Here is an 18,988-nt window from a genome sequence, read left to right on the forward strand (position 1 = left end):
ATTAAACATCTCAGGATAGAGATAATATTTTAAAGCAGCATTTAAAAGAGGACAGACTACACAGTCATTCCTTAGTAACTGCAGGGAACTGGTTCCACAAATCCCTGAAGATACCAAAATCCAAATCGAAGATGCTTAAGTCTCTTACATAAAATGGTGCCATATCTACATATAACCTACACACATCTGCCGATATAAATTGTCTCTAGATTACTTGTAATACTAACACAATGTAAATGCTATGTAAAAATTATTTATATATTTTTTACTATTGCATTGTTACTTCTTCACATTTTAAAAAAATATTTTCTATCCACCATTGGTTGAATCCATGGATACAGAGGGCCAACTGTATATACAAATTCTATAAGTATTTCAGCCAGGACAAAAAAGGGAGACCTGATCTGTACAAAAGAAAAACTAGTTGGGCGTGGGGACGCATGCCTGTGGTCCCAGCTACTCAGGAGATGGAGCCAGGAGGATCGTGTGGGCCCAGCAGGTAGAGCTTGCAGTGAGTCATGACTATACCACTGCACTCCAGCCTGAGGGACAGAGTAAGACCCTGTCTCAAAACGATGACGACAATAAAACAAATTCAATATGTATTTTAATCCAGATATTAAATGACTCAGTTTCTCCTTCAACCTATCTAGTTTATATACTTTTCCATAGATTTCCACTGTATATGCAAACTCCTTTTAGAAAATATTTTGTCCAAATGAAAATAAAGTTAAATAAAAGATATGCCAAAATAGTTTTTTAAAAAAAATATTTTGCTACAATTATGAATGTACAGGAAGTTGAAAAGAGAGCCAAGAGGGCCGGTATACCCTTTGCCCCATCTCCCCTGTGGGTTCCATCTGACACAATGACATACAGTGTAACACCCAAACCTGGGAACTGCCGCTGTGATCAAGTGTGTGCAGAGCTCCATGCCATGTCTGCATGTGCACAGATATGTGTAACTATCACCTCAATAGAGACCCAGAGCTATCCCATCACCACAAAGATCTCCCCACCCCACCCATGTATACCCCTGGCAACCACCAACCTGTTTTCCATTCCTAGAATGTTCTCATTCTCAGTCTAAGAATATTATATAAATGGATTGGTATAGTATGTGACCTTTTGAGATTGATTTTTTTCACTCAACATAATCCCTGAGGTCAGCCGAGGCGTTCCACGTGTCAATGGTTCATTCCCTTTTGCATGGGAGCAGTATTCCAGGAATGCACCACTTTGCTAAACCACTCACCTCTTGATAGACATATTAGTTTTTCCAGTTGTTGGCTATTACAAATAAAGCTGCTATGAACAATCATGCACGGGTTTTTGTACGGAAGCAAGTTTTCACTGCTCTGGAATAAATGTCAAGGAGTGCAACTGCTGAGTTGTATGATGTGATGGTTAATTTTGTATGACACCTCAGCTGGGGCATAGTGCCCAAGTATTTGGTCAAATATTATCCTTATTATGTTTTTGTGAAGGTGGTTTTAGATGAAATTATTGTACCTATCTTCTATCTCCCTACTCCCTACTACCTACCTACCTACCTACTGAGACAGGGTCTCACGATGCCATCCAAGTACAGTGGTATGATCATGGCTAACTGCAGCCCTGAGCACTTGGGCTCAAATGATCATCCTGTCTCAGCCTCCCGAGAAGCTGAGACTACAGGTATGCGGTGCCACTATGCCCAACTAGTTGTTTTTTTTTTTCAACAGACAGGGTCTCACCACATTGCCCAGCCTGGTCTCGAACTCCTGGGCTCAAGCAATCCTCCAGCCTCAGCTTCCCAAAATGCAAGGGTAATAGACATGGGCTTCCATGCCCGGCGGATTACTATTTAAATAAGTGGACTTGGAGTAAAGCAGATCCTGCCACAATGTAGGTGGGCCTCATCTATCAGTTGAAGGCCCCACTAGAACAAAGACTGACTTCCCCCCACAGAAGGAAGAATTTTGCCAGCAGACAGCCTTCAGCCTTGAACTACAGCATCATTGACTCTTCCCTGGTCTCCAGCCTCCTGGTACACCCTGCAGCCTCTAGACTTTCTGGCCTTCATAACTTCATGAGCCAATTCCTTTAAAAACATCTTTCTCTTTATGTATACATGAACATACACATCCTATTGGTTCTGTTCCTCTGGAGAATGCTAATATATAACTAATGCTAACATACAATTAAATGTATGTTTTGTTTTTTAAGTAACTGCCAAGCTATTTTCTACAGTGGCTCTATCATTTTACATTTCCACCAGCAATGTATGAGATATCTAGTTTCTCAACATCCTTATCAGCATTTGGTGTTGTCACTATTTTTCCATTACAGCTCTTCTTATTTTGTTTTGGAGATGGAGTCTCGTTCTGTCACCCAGGCTGTAATACAGTGGTGCAATCTCAGCTCACTGCAACCTCCACCTCCTGGGTTCAAGTGATTCTCCTGCCCCAGCCTCCCAAGTGGCTGGGATGTCCAGCTAATTTTTGTATTTTTAGTAGAGTCAGGGTTTCACCATGTTGGCCAGGCTGGTCTTGAAATCCTGACCCCATGATCCGCCTGCCTCAGCCTCCTAAAGTGCTGGGATTACAGGGGTGAGCCACTGCGCCTGGCCTCATTACAGCTTTTCTAATAGGTATGAAAGGATCTTGATTCGTTACTTTAGTGGCTTGTGACACTGAACATCTTTTCATGTACTTATTTGCTATCCATGTTATCCTCTCTTTGGTGAAATGTCTTTTTTTTTTTTTGAGACAGAGTTTCGCTCTTGTTACCCAGGCTGGAGTGCAATGGCGCGATCTCGGCTCACCACAGCTTCTGCCTCCTGGGTTCAGGCAATTCTCCTGCCTCAGCCTCCTGAGTAGCTGGGATTACAGGCACGCGCCACCAAGCCCAGCTAATTTTTTGTACTTTTAGTAGAGACGGGGTTTCACCATGTTGACCAGGATGGTCTCGATCTTTTGACCTCGTGATCCACCTGCCTCGGCCTCCCAAAGTGCTGGGATTACAGGCTTGAGCCACCGCGCCCGGCCTGGTGAAATGTCTCTTAATGTCTTCTGACAATCTGCAAATTAGGTTACTATTTTTTTCTGTTCAATTTTGAGAGTTTCTTATAAATTCTAGATATGAGTCCTATGTCAGCTGTGTGGTTTCGATCTATTTCCTCCCAGTCTGTGGCTTGTCTTTTCACTCTGTTACCAAGGTCTTCCACAAAGCAAATGTTTTTTCATTTTGATGATACAATTTATCAGTTTTTTTTAAGGAAGTTTAGCCATATTTTTGTTCTTTTTGTTGTTCCTTCTTCTTTTCTAATGTTCCAAGACTCCTCCCTTTATCATTTCTTTTCCATTTGGAAAACTCATTCTTTTAAAGTATGTCTGCTGGTAATAAATTCTCAGTTTTCCTTCATCTGAGGATGTCTTGATATTCCCCCTTCATTCCTGAAGGGTATTTTCTCTGGAGAAAGAATTTCAGAGTTCTGATCTTTTAGAAAAGTGAAAAACGTACTGATTCCTTGCGCCCTCCAAGGTTGCTGATGAGAAATCGGCTGTCCTTCACATTGCTTCCCCCTATAAGTAAACTTCTATTTCGGTCTCCCTGCTGTTAGAATTTTTGTCTTTCATTTTCAGAAGTTTGACTACACATCTTGGCATGAATTTCCTTGGGTTTATCCTGTTTGGCATTTTCTCAGTTTCTTAAATCTGTAGGCTTTTTCTTTTCCAAATGTAGAAAATGTTAGCCACTATTGCTCTGAATCCTTTTTCAGCCCCATCCTCTACCTCCTTTCCTTCTGAGACATCTATGACATGAATAATGCTGGATCTTTTGTTCTAGTCCCCATGTCTCTGAGACTCTAACTGAAATGATGAGTTCCTGTATTTTCCAGTCCTGAGGTTTCCATTTAGGTCTTCTTTGTCTTCTATTTCTCTGCTGAGACTGTATTTTTTTGTTTTAAATGTGATACAACTGCTCACGAAGCATTTTTATGATGAGTGCTTTAAAATTCTCATCGGATAATTCTAACATCTCTGTCATCTGTGTTGGAATCTGTTGTCTTTTCTCGTTGAAGCTGAGTTCTCCTGGTTCTTGGAATGCCAAGTGATTTTTCAGTTGACACCTGGACATTTGGGGTCTCAGGAGACCCTGGAACTTAATCAGGTATGTTGCAGCCAGAAATCCCAAAGTAGTTTTAAACACCTGACTTTCAACAGACCACACACTAGCTTTACAGAATACACGCTAAGGTTTACTTACTAGTAAGGTTCTCCATTTTTCAAAAAAATGTCTTGTTCCTTTGGGCTGGCACTTGCTTTTAACTCCTTCACTATGACTCTTGCTACACTAGTGCCCGTGTAAATCTCTCCCAGGAGAACCTAAAATCAAAGAATAATTTTTTGTGTCATTTCCATTAAAATGATACTTTTACCAAGAAATGGAATACACGTGAACAAGTTAAGCAATAAGCAGATGACCTCCTATTCTTTCACATACTAATGCACGAAAAGCTTGGAAAACTCAAAACTTTTCTTCAGTAAGAGGACCATTTTAAACCATTCAACAGATATTTACAATATTCACTTATTTACATATATTTCTTTTCTATTTATTTTAAAATGTATTTATATTTATTTGTATTTGATTTATTTAAAAATGTATTCTTTTTTTTTTTTTTTTTTAAAGATGGGGTTTCACCATTATGGCCAGGATGGTTTTGAACTTTTGACCTCAGGTGATCCACCCACCTTGGCCTCCCAAAGTGCTAGGATTACAGGCGTGAGCCACCACGCCCGGCCAAAAATGTATTCTACTTCAGGAAAATTAACCATGATTTTACAGAAGTGCAATTTATAGGTTCGGTTCCAACATAATCAAATGCTCCTCAAAAACACTTCCGCTAGGTTTTGTTATTTAGTCTGCTACACACATATGCTACACATATGAGAAAGCCAACGTACAATCAATTGTTGCTCTGAAACTTAAACACTATCATACTCCATCCAATGATACCACGCCTTGATCTCCTACCAAAACTCCACTCAACAACACATTCCATTGAAATCAACAGAACACGAAATGAGAATGTGCTGCCTCACATAAGAACTAGCCATGGCCAGGCGCGCTGGCTCACACTTGAAATCCCAGCACTTTGGGAGGCCGAGTTGGGTGGATCACGAGGTCAGGAGTTCAAGACCAGCCTGGTTAACACAGTGAAACCCTGTCTCTACTAAAAATACAAAAATTAGCTGGGCATTGTGGCAGGTGCCTGTAATTCCAGCTACTTGGGAGGCTGAGGCAGGAGAATCACTTGAACCCAGGAGGTGGAGGTTGCAGTGAGCTGAGATTAAGCCACTGCACTCTAGCCTGGGCAACAGAGCAAGACTCCATCTCAAAAACAAACTAACAACAATTAAGAAGAACTAGTCCCAAGGGAAATGCTAAATATAAAAGAGGACAATGCCAAGGCATTCCAAAGTGCAATATTTAAGATGAAAATGCTAATAAAGGTTTTTATTTAACTCTAGAGAATGATCAAAAAAGAGAATGATCAACACAAAAGATTTTCTTTTAAAATAGATTAATTTTAATGTCCTGAAAATAGAGTAAAAACCTGAACAGAACTCAATGTGTTTACCAGAAATATAAGGACAGAAAAATGGAGAAAAAGAAATTCTGATAATTAACTAAATCATCCTCTCTTTTTTTTGAGACAGTGTCTTGCTCTGTCACCCAGTCTGGAGCACAGTGGTACAAATATGGCTCACTGCAGCCTTTAATTCCTGGGCCCAGGTGGGCCTACTGCCTCAGCCTCTCGTGTAGCTGGGACTACAGGCATATGCCACCAGTCCAGCTAAATTTTTTTAGAGATGAGGTCGTGCTATGTTGCCCAGGCTGGTCTCAAACTCCTGGTCTCAAGTGATCCTCCCCACTTCAGCCTCCCAAAGTGCTGGAATTATAGGCGTGAGCCACCACATCTGGCCTATTGCTTCTGTTTAGGGTAAAACTACTCGAGAGAGTTATCTAAATGCACTGTCTCCTCTTCCTCTCTTGAATCCATTCCAACCAAGGATGTGGCATCATCACCATTGCCCCCTGAGCAGCTTCTTTCGAGGACACCAAGGAACTCACGCTGCTGAATCCTAATTCTCCCAGGCTTCATCTTACTCCATGTGTAAGCTGCAGCATACTACAATTAATCTTCTGGAGCTCTTCTTCACCTGACTTTCAGAGCCTCCCATCTACTGGGCTTCTCCATCCTCACTGCTTCTCCTTGCCTGCACTGGTGTCTTTCCTGCTGCAGAGCCTCCCCTGGTTTCCACTTTGAAATTCTTCATGACTTCACCTAGTCTCCTAGCTTTGAATTCGCTCTATAGAGTGAGATTGCTTGGATTTTCATCTCTAGTCTGGAACCTCTCTCTTCAACTCTTGCTCTGCATTTCCAGTTCAGCTACTTGCTGCCTCCATTAAGTTGTCCAATAGCCGACTCCCACCTGACATAGCAAAGGTGAACACCGACTTCCTCCTCCAAGCCTGACTCTCCTGCAGTGTCTGTTGTGTTTCAGTTGACAGCAACTCTGTTCTTCCAGTTAATCAGGCCCTAAGCAGTCAACTTGACTGCCTCTTCCTCCAGAGCCTATGTCTCATCCACTCTAAGTCTACACTGGCATGCTCTTATCCAAACATCTATCTTGAGTCTCACTACTTCTTGCCGCCTCCACCGCTATCCTCCAGGTCCAAGCTGCCTGGACCTCTACCCGGATGCCTATAGGAGCCTTCTAGCCCATCTCCTCCCTGCTTTCACCTTCCCCCTCTATGACTTCCAGAGTGATTCTTTTAAAAAGGTAACACGATTACATCATGATCTCTCAGTGTGTTTTCCCATTTCACTCTGAGCAGCGCAGTCTCTAGGTGCACACAGATCCCACATCACCTACCTGCCCTATACTTCTCTGAGCCCACCTCCCACAACTGACTGCTGTGTGACCCTCCCAGCTAGAAATCTAAGGCTTGTGGGTGTTGTTTGATCTCTCATACAGGACTCCACACAGGTCAAGGTTTGACCCATCTTCCTCCACATCATACCCCTAGCACCATTAACAATGAATGGCTGGTATGTAATAGGGTTTGCTGAATGGTGCAGAAGAGAACTCGTAGAGCTGAGAAGACATGAAAGCTACAGGCCTAACAGACAAGGCTGAAGGGAAGGAGAGGCAGCAGAAGATGGCTGCTTACTGGGAAGTGCATCCTCCCGCTGTAAGCACCCTGCTTCCGATGTAACCCCTACTCCATTAGGTACCTCTTGCAGAGAACCACTGCGGCACTGTGGAAATGACTGCAGGAGATTAATCCTTCTGAGCCATCTATGGTAAAAAGACCAACAAAGCACTATTACTACAGGCCACTTGACAGGGTATGAAAAGGACAGTTCTTCATGGTGGTCTTCATTGTAAGACTATATTTACAGTTCTAAAGTGGCTTAACTGCTGTAAGAGGGAGGAATAACAATCTAACCTGAGGAGGATACAAAGCTGACACTGCTAAGATTCCAGGTCTCTTTTCCCTTCTTTCTTATGTCAACAATTTTAAAGGCTTTAGCTATGGCCAAAATGTTTGTGTCCTGTGTCCTTCCCAAATTCATATGTTGAAACCTAATGACCACTGTGATAGAGAGGAGGAGGGCCTTTGGGAAGAAATGAAATTCACATCCTTCCAAAAGAGGTTCCAGAGAGCTGCCCTGCTGCTTCAACCACATGAGGATAAAGCAGGAAGGTGCCACCTTCACCTGATGCTGACTCAGCCAGCACCTCGATCTTGGACTTCCTAGCCTCCAGGATTGTAAGAAATAAATTTCTGTTGTTTATAAGTGACCCAGTTTGTGATATTTTGTTATAGCAGACTGAATGCACTAAGACAAGCTTCCTAGAAATGGCCCCACACACAGCAAGGCTAAAGCTCATGCCCCTGTGCTGCCAGAGGGGGGGACAGGGAAACTCATTTCATACCACAGAGCCCAGGGGGCAGGTGGAACGCCACATGACACAATTCTTCATCAGCTCTACACTGTACACAGTATCCTTCAGAGGGAAACAAATGAAACTGAAGAAGATTTTACCTTTCCAAACCAGCCATTTCCAATTTCCTGTATGTAGTTCAGACTGTGGCGGGCAACTTGAGACTTCAATCCTTCTGTAGAGAAAAAAACATTAAAAATGAAATGTAAGTATCTAACTAATACAAAATAAATATTAAATATATAACCTATAAAGAATAAACACTAACATAAAGGCTGTGCAAGTAAAGGTAGGAATAAATACATAAAACATCTTTTTAAATGAACCATGCCAAAACAGTTTTAAGCTTTAAAACCAAAAATGTTTTTTAATGAGTTTCCTACCTCATTAATTCTTTAGTACCTCAAATTGTTTTTTTCTAACTACTCTAATGTAATTACCAATTACCACACCAATGGCTTTTACTTAGTCCTTATTTTCATCTCTCTGAACAGTTCACCTAGACATAAGATTATCCCTCTGAAACTATTCTTAATTTTTTAAAAAAGTTTTACTGAAGTCATTATACAATACAGTCCACATATTTAAAGTATACACTTTCACATATTTTAGTATTTGTATGCACCTGTGAAACCATCACTAAAATAAAATACAGGACAGCTCCATTACCCACAAAAGTCTTCTCACACTCCTTAGTAGCTCCTCCCTGCTACTCATCTGCCCCCATCTCTACACAATTCACGTGCTTTCTACACTACAATTTGCATTTTCTAAAATGTTATGTAACCAGAATCATACAGTATGTACTCTTTGTACATATCAATATCAGTGAATATCAATTATTTTAAAATTCAATCAAGGTCTAGAGTGTAGAGTTTATTATTGTTTTTATCACAGAGGAATTTTCCACTGAATGAACATACCACAGTCTGTTTATACATTCACAAGTAGACGAACATTCATGTCGTTTACAGGTTGAGGCTCTGACAAATCAAGTACTATAAATACATGCATGCAAATATTTGTAGGGACAAATGCCTTCGTTTCTCTTGAATAAATACCAAGGAGCTGAACGGTGAGATGTCTCTTTAACTTTTAAAGAAGTTGCCAACTGCTTCCTAAAGCATGAGTAGTGCGTGAGGTTCCAGTTGTTCTGTCTCTTTGCTATCACTTGCTGTAGTCAGTCTTTTCCATTTTAGCCCTTCTAAAGGGTATGCAATCTTACTTTAGTTTTAATTTTTATTTCCCTAATGACTAATAATGTCAAGTCCTTTTTCATTTGCTTATCTGCATCTGTATATCTTCTGAGATGACATATCTATGCAAATCTTTGCCTCATTTGTATTGGGCTGTTTCTTATTACTGAGTTTTGAAATTTCTATCTTCTGAAACCAAGTCCTTTAGCAAATAAATAATTTGCAAATGTTTTCTCCCAATCCATGGCTTGGTTTTTCATTCTCTTGTCAAAAGAACAATGTTTGGAAGAACAATGTCTTCCAAAACACTTTAAATTTAAATTTTTTATTTTAATTTCCAAAAAGCTTTTAATTTTGATAAGGTCCAATGTGTAAGTATTTCCTTTTGTGAATGATGCTTTTTGTGTTCTTTCTAACAAATCTTTGTCTAACTAAAGATTATAAAGAGTTTCTTCTAAAAGTTTTATAATTTTAGGTTCTACATTTAGGTTTATGTGCATTCTGAGTTAATTTTTACATACGGTGCAAGGTATCGATCAAAGTTCAACTTGTCTGTCAATGAACAGCCAATTGTTCTGGCACCATTTAACTACACGTCTATTGAATTAACTGACCAAAGAAAAGGGACAGCAGTGGAAAGGTGGAGCAGAGACATCTCCTCTGGTGGTTGTCTTTTCCAAGAAACACTAAGAGACTTTTTTTAAACTGCCAGTGTTAACCTTATAAAAACTCCAGAAGATAGTTAAAGGTATTCAGCAAGTAAAGCAATCCAGGAGAAAATCCACTGACACAGGGTAGAATATCTTTGTGGCTTTAACTTACACTACTTCCCTAGTCTCCCTCCTCAGTGCGCCCACAGTCTTAAAGATGACTTGTGTTCCCAGGTGGGTACCAGGATCCAGGGGGAGCATAGTGGGCCTTATTCCCAAGGAACTAAGTTTACCTTGACCTAACTGGGGTTGCCCTGAAGGACTGCCACAAGTGCTTCTCTTTGTTTCACATAACTCACAACTCTATGAGGATGGAGTGGTCACATATTCCTCGAAAACAACAAAAGGCAAATGAGGACAAGTTACTGCCATCTAGGGCAAAAACTAACAGTTGAGGCCAACAGTACACACACAGAAAGCTTTGGCAGAAAAGCTGGGGAGTGAGATTTTGGGGGAGAAGGGGGCTTTGGAAAGCTCCTGTGTAGATGAGAACCTAGATAGCCATGTGCTTGCTCAGGGCAGGATGTGTGCTCAGAAAGGCTGGGGAAGAACACAGGCTTTCAGCTGGGGCTGGTCTTCAGGCCCAACACAAGAAGAAAGTGAAGGCTAAGGAAGAGCTGTAAATGGCCTGGCTAGATGTTTGTTGAAGGAGTGCCCTAGCAGAGCAAATCTGCAAAAACCTAGAGAATATTTTTTATTTTCTTTCTTTTCTACTATTTCTCTTTTGCACATATTATTCAATAAAACATCCAGTTTCCAAGAAAAATTATGAAACATGGAAAGAAATAAAAATGTGGCCCATTCACAGGTAAAAACGAATGAACAGAAACTGTCGGTGAGAAAATGGACATTAGACTAATTATTAGACAAGACATTATTTTTTAAAATTAATATTTTTTCTTTTCTTTTTTTTTTGAGGCAAAGTCTTGCCCTGTCACCCAGGCTGGAGTGCAGTGATGCTATCTTGGCTCACTGCAACCTTAGCCTGCCAGGCTCAAGCAATTCTCCTGCCTCAGCCTCCCAAGTAACTGGGACTACAGGCGAGTACCATCATACCTATATTCTTGGTGTCTAGCTCCTCTTTTTATTTGCTACACAATTTAAAATATGAATGCATTAAAAAATTGTAACTGTGCTAATAGGCACAAATTGTATAAAGATGTAATTTGTGACAACAACATAAAGGGAGGGACTGAGCTGTATAGGAGCAGATTTTGTGTGCTGTTGAAGCTAAGCTGCTATCAATTCAAAAGTGTTATCAATCTGGGATGTTAACTGTAATCACTAAGAAAACATCTAAAAATATAATCCAAAGGGAAAGAGAAAGGAATCAAAATGGCACATCAAAAAAAAATTCCTTGATTACAACCATTACAGATTATTTTGTTCCTTCTCTACTGCCACTGGTTCACTTGACTAGACTTAAAAAACAACAACAACAACAACAACAAAAAACCCTATCAGAATCCCAATGGCCTGTTTTAAAGAAATAGGAAGACTAATCCTTACACTTAGTTGGAATTGTAAGGAATCTCAAATAGGCAAAAAAGAAATTGAAAAAGAAAAAGAAGACTCTCACAATCTTAGTTTCAATACTTACTATTAAACAAAAACTACAGTAAACAAAATGGTGTGGTACCCACATAGGGATAGACATACAGATCAATGGGATACAGCCAAGAGTCCGAAATAAACCCAAACAAATATGGTAAACTGATTTTCAAAAAGGGTGGCAAGACAATTCAACAGGAAAAGAATAGGCTCTGAAACACTGTTAACTGAGACAACTGGATACCCACATATAAAAGAATTAAGGTGGATCCTAATCTCACACCATATAAAAGAATTAATTCAAAATGAATTGAAGAGCAAGAGCTAAAACTAAGAAACTCATAGAAGAGAACATAGGGAGAAATCTTCATGACTAGGGATTTGGCAATAGTTTCTTAAACATGACACCAAAAGCGCAAGCAACAAAAGTAAAAAACAGAAAAACTAGACTTCATCAAACTTAAAATGGAAAACTTTTATGCATCAAGGACAATATCAAGGGAATGAAAGAGAACATACAGAATTTGAGAAAATATTTGCAGTTCGTGTTATTATGACATTATTATGATTAAAAGAGTGGTACTAGAACAAGAAATACACAAATTAATGACAGAAAATAGAAAGCCTAAAATAGACCCACACACATACGGAGGTAGAGAGAAAAGGAAGGATCAGTGAATGAATGAAGCTGAAAAACCACGGCATTCTATAAGGAAAGCTGAAGTTGGATTCCTCCTAACACCATCCTCAAAAATCAACTCAGATGTGTTTTAGATCTAAATGTCAAAGCAAAAGCTTAAAATATTTTTTAAAAGGTATTATTTTGATCACAGAATAAGAATTTCTAAACACCACAAAAAGTCCTAACTCTAAAAAGGACTTAAATTTCAAACTCTAAAAAAAACTATAAAATTCACTATATTAAAATTAGGAACCCTGTTCATCAAAAAATCCTTTTTTGTATATGTGTGATTGATTTTTTTTTCAGTGTACCATTTTGATTCTCTCTTCACTTCCTTTTCTGCAAATTTTTAGTGGTTACCATGGGGATTATAGTTAACATCCTAAATTTATAACAATCTAGTTAGAATTGATTCCAATTTAGCTTCAAAAGCAATGGCATTTACCATTAGATACCCAACTGGCAGGAATATAAATTAGTACAACTCCTGCAGAGGGTAAGCTGGCAAGACCCATCAAATTATAAACACATGTATTCTTTGACCCACTTTAAAAAATGTATTCTACAGATACCAGTACAACAACCACCTGCAAAATACCACAGATACAAGCTTTATTTGTTTCTGCATAAGATTAGAAACAAGCCAAATATCCATCAACAGGGGGCTGTTTAAATAAACTGTGCTAAAGCCATAAAATTTACATAGTACGAACCTAGAAGCAAGAATACATTCACTTTAACAAGATGGAAAGATCTCCAAGGTACATTGGTATGTGAAAAAAAAGTATGATGCAGAATAATGAATTTACCATGACAACCTTGAAGTAAAAAAAAAAAAAAAAAAGGCTAGGTACTATGCATGTGTGTGTATGGGGGTATAGACATGTCTACCTACCTTCCTCTAAATTTTGCTGTGAACCTCAAACTTCTCTACAAAAAGTCTTTAAAAAAACAAAAATTTTAAAAATTAAAGTAAATGTAAATGGGAGTGAGGGGAGATACCAACATTAACAAATTCTAGAAAGATATATGAAAAAACAAGAGCCAAAAGTGCAGCTGTTACCTAGGGAAGGCAGTGGTGGAAAACAGATCAGATTCAAATGCCATAGGGAAACTTTTCAGTAGATACACTTTTTTAATGTTACGGTTTTTGAACCAAGTGAATATACTATCTATGCAAAAAATAAAATACATTTTAAAAATAAAAAAAAAGAAAAAACCTGGTAGAACTTGTAGACTTGCTTGTGAGTATGTGGCATATCTTTTTCATGTAATATATCACAAATATCTTTCATAGTCAAATATAGTTCACCTTGATACTTTTATAGGAATACATAAATCTCTACTGTATCGATTTACTATAATTTAGCAAAGCACATATTGACAGATATTTAATCTGTTTCCATCTCACCCTGCCAAACAATGCTGCAATAAATTCCTTTGTACATGCATATTTGCACACTTACCCAATTAGTTCCTAAAGACAAATTACTAAAAGTGGAATTGCTGGATCAAGAGTAAACATGTCTCATATTTTGATACATGTTGCCAGACTGCCCCTCCAGAACGAACATCTTCAGCAATTTATAGCTGCACTGATCATAGTGGATGACAGTGCCAGTGACTCTCCACATGCTCACCAATCACTACCTGCTGTCATTTCTTCTCGTCTTTACTCATCTGCTATCAGCTTAAGTCTGCTTTCTTTAATTAAAAACAAGGTTACTATGTTTATTGGCCATTTGAGTTTCTCCTTTCAGGTCCTCAGCTTATTTATTCAAGTAGCATGTTACTTTTTCTCACACATTTGTTTATATTCTTGATATGTAACTGTTTTTAATCCTGTTTGTTGTTTACAAGTATCTTTTGCGACTCTGTCAATTTGTGTGTGGTGTCTTTTTCTATACAAAATATTTCATTTTGTAAATCATATTTGGCAATAATGTTCCTTTATGGATTCCGGATTTGGTGCATGCTTGGAAAGGCCTCTCATATCCTAAGATGATAAAAATATTCTGAGTATTCTATGCAGAGAAATTTAAAATAATTTCTTCCTTTGAAGAGGAATATTAGGGTACATGGCTTCGGTAAAACAGAAAGGGGTGTGTATATAAACAAAATTATAATGGCTGCCCAGGTCACCATGATTTCTCTCCTGCCCGAATATGACTGTGCTCCCATCCATCCCCAGTAGATCCTGAAGAGAAACTGTCAGTCTATCCCCACCTTCCTGCCCAGTGATGGCTCTGCATCCTGTGACTCAGTTGAAGCCAACCAGAATGTCCCTCCAAAGGGTTTTCTTTCTGGTCCAAAGAAAGAGAGAAAGAAGCTCCTTTCCTCTGTGGTTATAAAACAACAAGGGAATGGGCATGGAGCTGCTGGCAGCCAGCCTTCCTACTGAGCAGAGAAGCTGCCTGAGAGTTCAGCAGATACGAAAAGAGAAGAGAAAATCAGAAATGAATTAAAATGTTGATGATGTTCCAGGCCCTGGTTCTAGCTGTCTCCAAGGTCAGCTGAACCCCTGCTCTTCCTGTGGTTGGGGTCCACGTGTTGGAAAATTCCCTTTCCCACTTAGGCTGATCTGAATTAGAATTCTATTACTTGAAATTAATCCACGGGTGATAGACTATGGGCCTATAAAAGCTTGGAGAGGTCTCTCAAGGTTTTTCTTAAGTATAAAGGAAAGCAAATTATCAAACAGGCAAGGATAAAATATTTTGATTTAGAGTAGGCATACTTAAGTTATGTCAAGAGTATGTTAGACCTCCTTTAAATTTCATTATTGTGGTTGGAGTAGGATATCTTTATTCAGAAATTAAAGCTAAAAACTAAAGGCATTTTTTTTTTAGTGTTGGACAAATCGATAAATATTAAATATACCTTACTTTACAAATATTTAAATGGAATGCACCAGCTTTGTCATGTTCCATCTGGCCCTTACTTGTAGTCATGCCTATCCACAGTGGTATTATCAGTTCGGGGGTTTATTCTGCCCTAAGCAGAGCCCACAGTGTGTGTCACACCAGAAAAGGTAGTCCTAGAACCTACAGACTTACACAGTCTTCTTGTGGCAATCTCAGAAAACCCTACTTCTTGAACCACTAGCTACATTCAATTTTTTAACAAGACATCAATTAACATAGAATCAAACCTCTATCTGAAGAAGCTTAGAAAAGTCAATCTGATTAACTTATCCAAACATTCCTCTCCTCCCCAAATGCAGGGCATCCCAGTGGAAGCCAGCAAAGTCCTACTCAGCAAGGTGAACTGTGGCCAGAACTAGCAGAGAAACCAGCTCCAGAACAGAGCCCAGGAGTTCTGTCAAGGTGTTCAATGTCAATGAATCAAGGAGATTCGTTTTCTTTTCATACTACACCCAGGGTCCAGAAAGGAGAAGACGAAGCTATTGCAGGAATACAATGGGCCTGACCACTAGAACTCAGCTTCACTGGGAGCAGAAGGAAGAGAAACAAACCAAAGAGAAGATGGGCAGTGCCATTTTTATGATAGCAAGGCTCCCACTCTCACATCTCAGAAATAATTCAGGAAAATATGACATTAGGTTGTACAGTCTTACCTACAGAAGGCTGGAATTGTGAGGGAGCTGGTAGTGAAATATTTGGTACTGAAAGTGTGAAGACCTCTGCTGGGGACTGAACAGAGGGAGTATCTTCTGCTGGTGGTGTGAAATCTATCTCATCATCAAAATTATCTTCAAATTCCTAAAATGAAAGAGAACAAGCATTCAAAACTACTGGCTACACTTAGAATAGGAACATATTTATGCACTCACTTGAAACTTGCTGCCACAATTGTTTTTCCTATTTGTACTTAATGTCAAGTAAAAAGCATATGTAATTGTGTTCTCTGACTCCAAACAGCAGAATACAAGACAGGAAAATAAATTATACATATTTTATGTAATTTTTTAAACTGATAGTTTGAAGTTAAATGCAATGGAATTTACACAAACATACTCTTTTAGGCTTAAAAATTTACTTTTTTTTTTTTGAGCCAAGGATTTGCTCTGTTGCCCAGACTGGAGCACAGTGGCACAATCATGGCTCACTGCAGCCTGGACCTCTAAGGGCCCAAGCAAGCCTCCTACCTCAGCCTCCTCAGTAGCTGGGACCACAGGCACGCATCACCACGCCCAGTTAAGTTTTTGATTTTTTCTGTAGAAGTGGAGTCTCCCTATGTTGCCCAGGCTGGTCTCAAATTCCTGAGCTCAAACAATCCTCCCACCTCAGTCTCCCGAAGTGTTAGGATTACAGGTATGAGCCACCGTGCCTAGCCAAGCAATTCTTTTAAAATTATTATTTACTCGCATGACATGATTCTTTGCATAGTGAATCGAAAAAAATCATTTTTAAGTTGTATATGCATTTCTGATTGAAATGTGATTTCTATCAAAATAAATGTTAAAAGACTCAGAAAAGATATTTTTATGTGGGTCCTATTTCTCTGAAAAGAATGACAATGGAAACATTACTAAATTAGCTAGAAAAATCATCATGATCTGAATCACAAAGGTCACTAAAAAACTGTGCGGCGCCTAAGTGTAATTAACTTAAGCACATCTGGCTTTCCAAAGATGACAACTTTACAATTGAGGATGTGGCAGGTGCAGAGGCTCACGCTGTAATCCCAGCACTCTGGGAGGCTGAGGCAGGTGGATCATTGGAGGCCAAGAGCTCTAGACCAGCCTTGGGCAACACGGCAAGTCCTTGTTTCTACAAATAAAAATTTTTAAAAATTTGCCAGGCATGAAGGCAAGGAACTACTGGAGTAGTCCTAGCTACTGGGGAGGCTGAGGGGGAAAGATTGCTTGAGCCTAGGAAGTCAAGGCTGGATGACAGAGCAAGACCCTGTCTCAACAAACACCCAGAAAAAAAAGTGAGGGGGGATGCACCAATAAAGCTGTGGAAACCTTTTAAATGATGTTTGCCGGGAAGCTATCGCAACTCTTCCCGTCACCATTCTGGTGAACTGGTATACCTTGATGTCCAAGTTAATTTACCATAGACACGGCCAATTATCAAGTCATTCATCAAGTCATCTGTTCAGATAATAAACATGTTACTCCTCCAGGCACCATAACAGAAGCTGGGAACAGATCGGTGAACAAGACTGTTCTGCACTGAATGGTCTACAAATATCTTTCTTTTTGTTTTTCTTTTCTACCACCTATCCTCAGACCTCATCCAATACAAGAAAGAAACTAAGTTATAGTGGTAGATTTCTCTAACGCTTATGTTTCCACATGCATGTGAGAAGACATTATTCTCATATACGTTCTCCAATGCATTAAAGCACATTATTGCTATTTGTATTGACAGAGTTAGGAGCAAGAAGAATGAGGTACTGTAACTTCAATCTGTGAGGGTATTTTTGAACAGAGGAAATTCTTCCATTTTCCTTTTGGATATTCCTAAATAAGGCTCTCTCTGTAAAATTATTTCATCCATCACTCCTACCTTAAAATACTGCCATTCAAAATTTGGCAGCAGTATGACATACCACTAGATATACCAACAGATGATTCTAAAGATTCAGACAGGTAATGTAGCATAAATATAAGAAAAATGTCCAGGCACAGTGGCTCACGCCTGTAATCCTAGCACTTTGGGAGGCAGAGGAGGGAAAAGCACTTAAGCTCAGGAGTTCAAGACCAGCCTGGGCAACACGGTAAAACCCTGTCTCTACAAAAAATACAAAAATTATCCTGACCCAATGGCATATGCCTACAGTAACCTTAGCTACTGGCAAGGCTAAGGTGGGAGGATTTCTTGAGCCTGGGAGGTTGAGGCTACAGTCAAGTGTGATCATGCCACCGCACTCCAGCCTGGGTGACAGAGAGATACGCTGTCTGAAAAAAGAAAAGAAGAAAAATGAGATAAGCCCGGGTCACTTTTAAAGTTATGCCGTTGGCTATCTGGATGAACGTGGGCAAGCCACCTGTGCTACCAGACTGTAGCTTTCTGGTCTGTAAAATTACTTCCACGGACCATCAGCTGTAAAACTGCACAGCTGTAAATCCAGAGATAATCAGCAAACCACAGATGGAAATAACGCTTACGCAGTCACACAGACTCTAGAGCTGGAGAGTCCTCTAACACACTACGGCCCCTGCACCAGCATCGCTAGGGAAAGCTTGGTAACAATACAGATGCCCAGCTCTCACAATGAACTCCCAGCATTCAATCCTGAGATTCAAAAAGCTTCGCATGATCTAAGGCAAGAATAAGGCATCATGAAATGTGAGACGGGGACTAGATTTCGGTATCAGCAACATTGATCAGGCTTTATCTTTGTCCTGAAATGGCCAGGTTTCTGTGCAAAGTCCCTCAGTAAGACTCACAGGCAAGGGCCACAAACTATCTACCTACAATTGTGCCCCTATACTAGTGCAGTCAGCAGCTGCCCACAGCAGTGTCTGTAGGGGTTCTAAGGCCTAGAGACTGATGTTGTGAGTAAAACTCTACAGGTCTGGAGCAAAATCTTCTAAAGGGACTGATCTACATTAGTCTTTTCCGACCGCCCTCCTGCGTTCTCAGCCTTCTGTGTGTATACGACAAGTGCTGACCCAAGAAAACAGCACATCTCTGTCTCCTCAGGGCTACCAGAAGGCTCGGGATAAAGACGGCACATAAAAACAGGTATGAGGTTCTAAAGACCAGGGCCCCATGTCCAGGGAAAACAAGGCTTTAGCCAGGAGACAACCTTCTTTTTCCCCCAGTTCAAACCACTGGCCCTCCAGACTCCTGAGACAGCCCTGTGCAGTCAGCAGGGCTTGACATTAAGAACCATTTTCTCTGCAGGCTGTATTCCTTATAACAAGTA

The 18,988-nt window shown here is 39.8% G+C and overlaps 1 protein-coding gene across 7 annotated transcripts in view; it reads right to left on the reverse strand.

Annotated features, from left to right (window-relative positions):
- LMTK2 (lemur tyrosine kinase 2) overlaps nt 1-18,988 on the reverse strand; it is a 92,132-nt gene that overhangs the window by 43,987 nt on the left and 29,157 nt on the right. For 3 of the 7 annotated variants that reach the window (XM_035282753.3, XM_017966761.4, XM_017966757.4), the window contains 3 exons: nt 15,723-15,867; nt 8,108-8,181; nt 4,252-4,370 (listed from right to left, as the gene is read on the reverse strand). In XM_035282753.3, coding sequence (XP_035138644.1) covers nt 4,252-4,370; nt 8,108-8,181; nt 15,723-15,867 — 338 coding nt within the window. The remainder of the gene's footprint in view (nt 1-4,251; nt 4,371-8,107; nt 8,182-15,722; nt 15,868-18,988) is intronic. The other 4 variants (XM_078357374.1, XM_078357371.1, XM_035282764.3 and 1 more) reach the window with 3 other exon arrangements.

Source organism: Callithrix jacchus, chromosome 2, assembly GCF_049354715.1.
Source record: "Callithrix jacchus isolate 240 chromosome 2, calJac240_pri, whole genome shotgun sequence".
In the NCBI taxonomy this organism is placed as follows: Eukaryota; Metazoa; Chordata; class Mammalia; order Primates; family Cebidae; genus Callithrix; species Callithrix jacchus.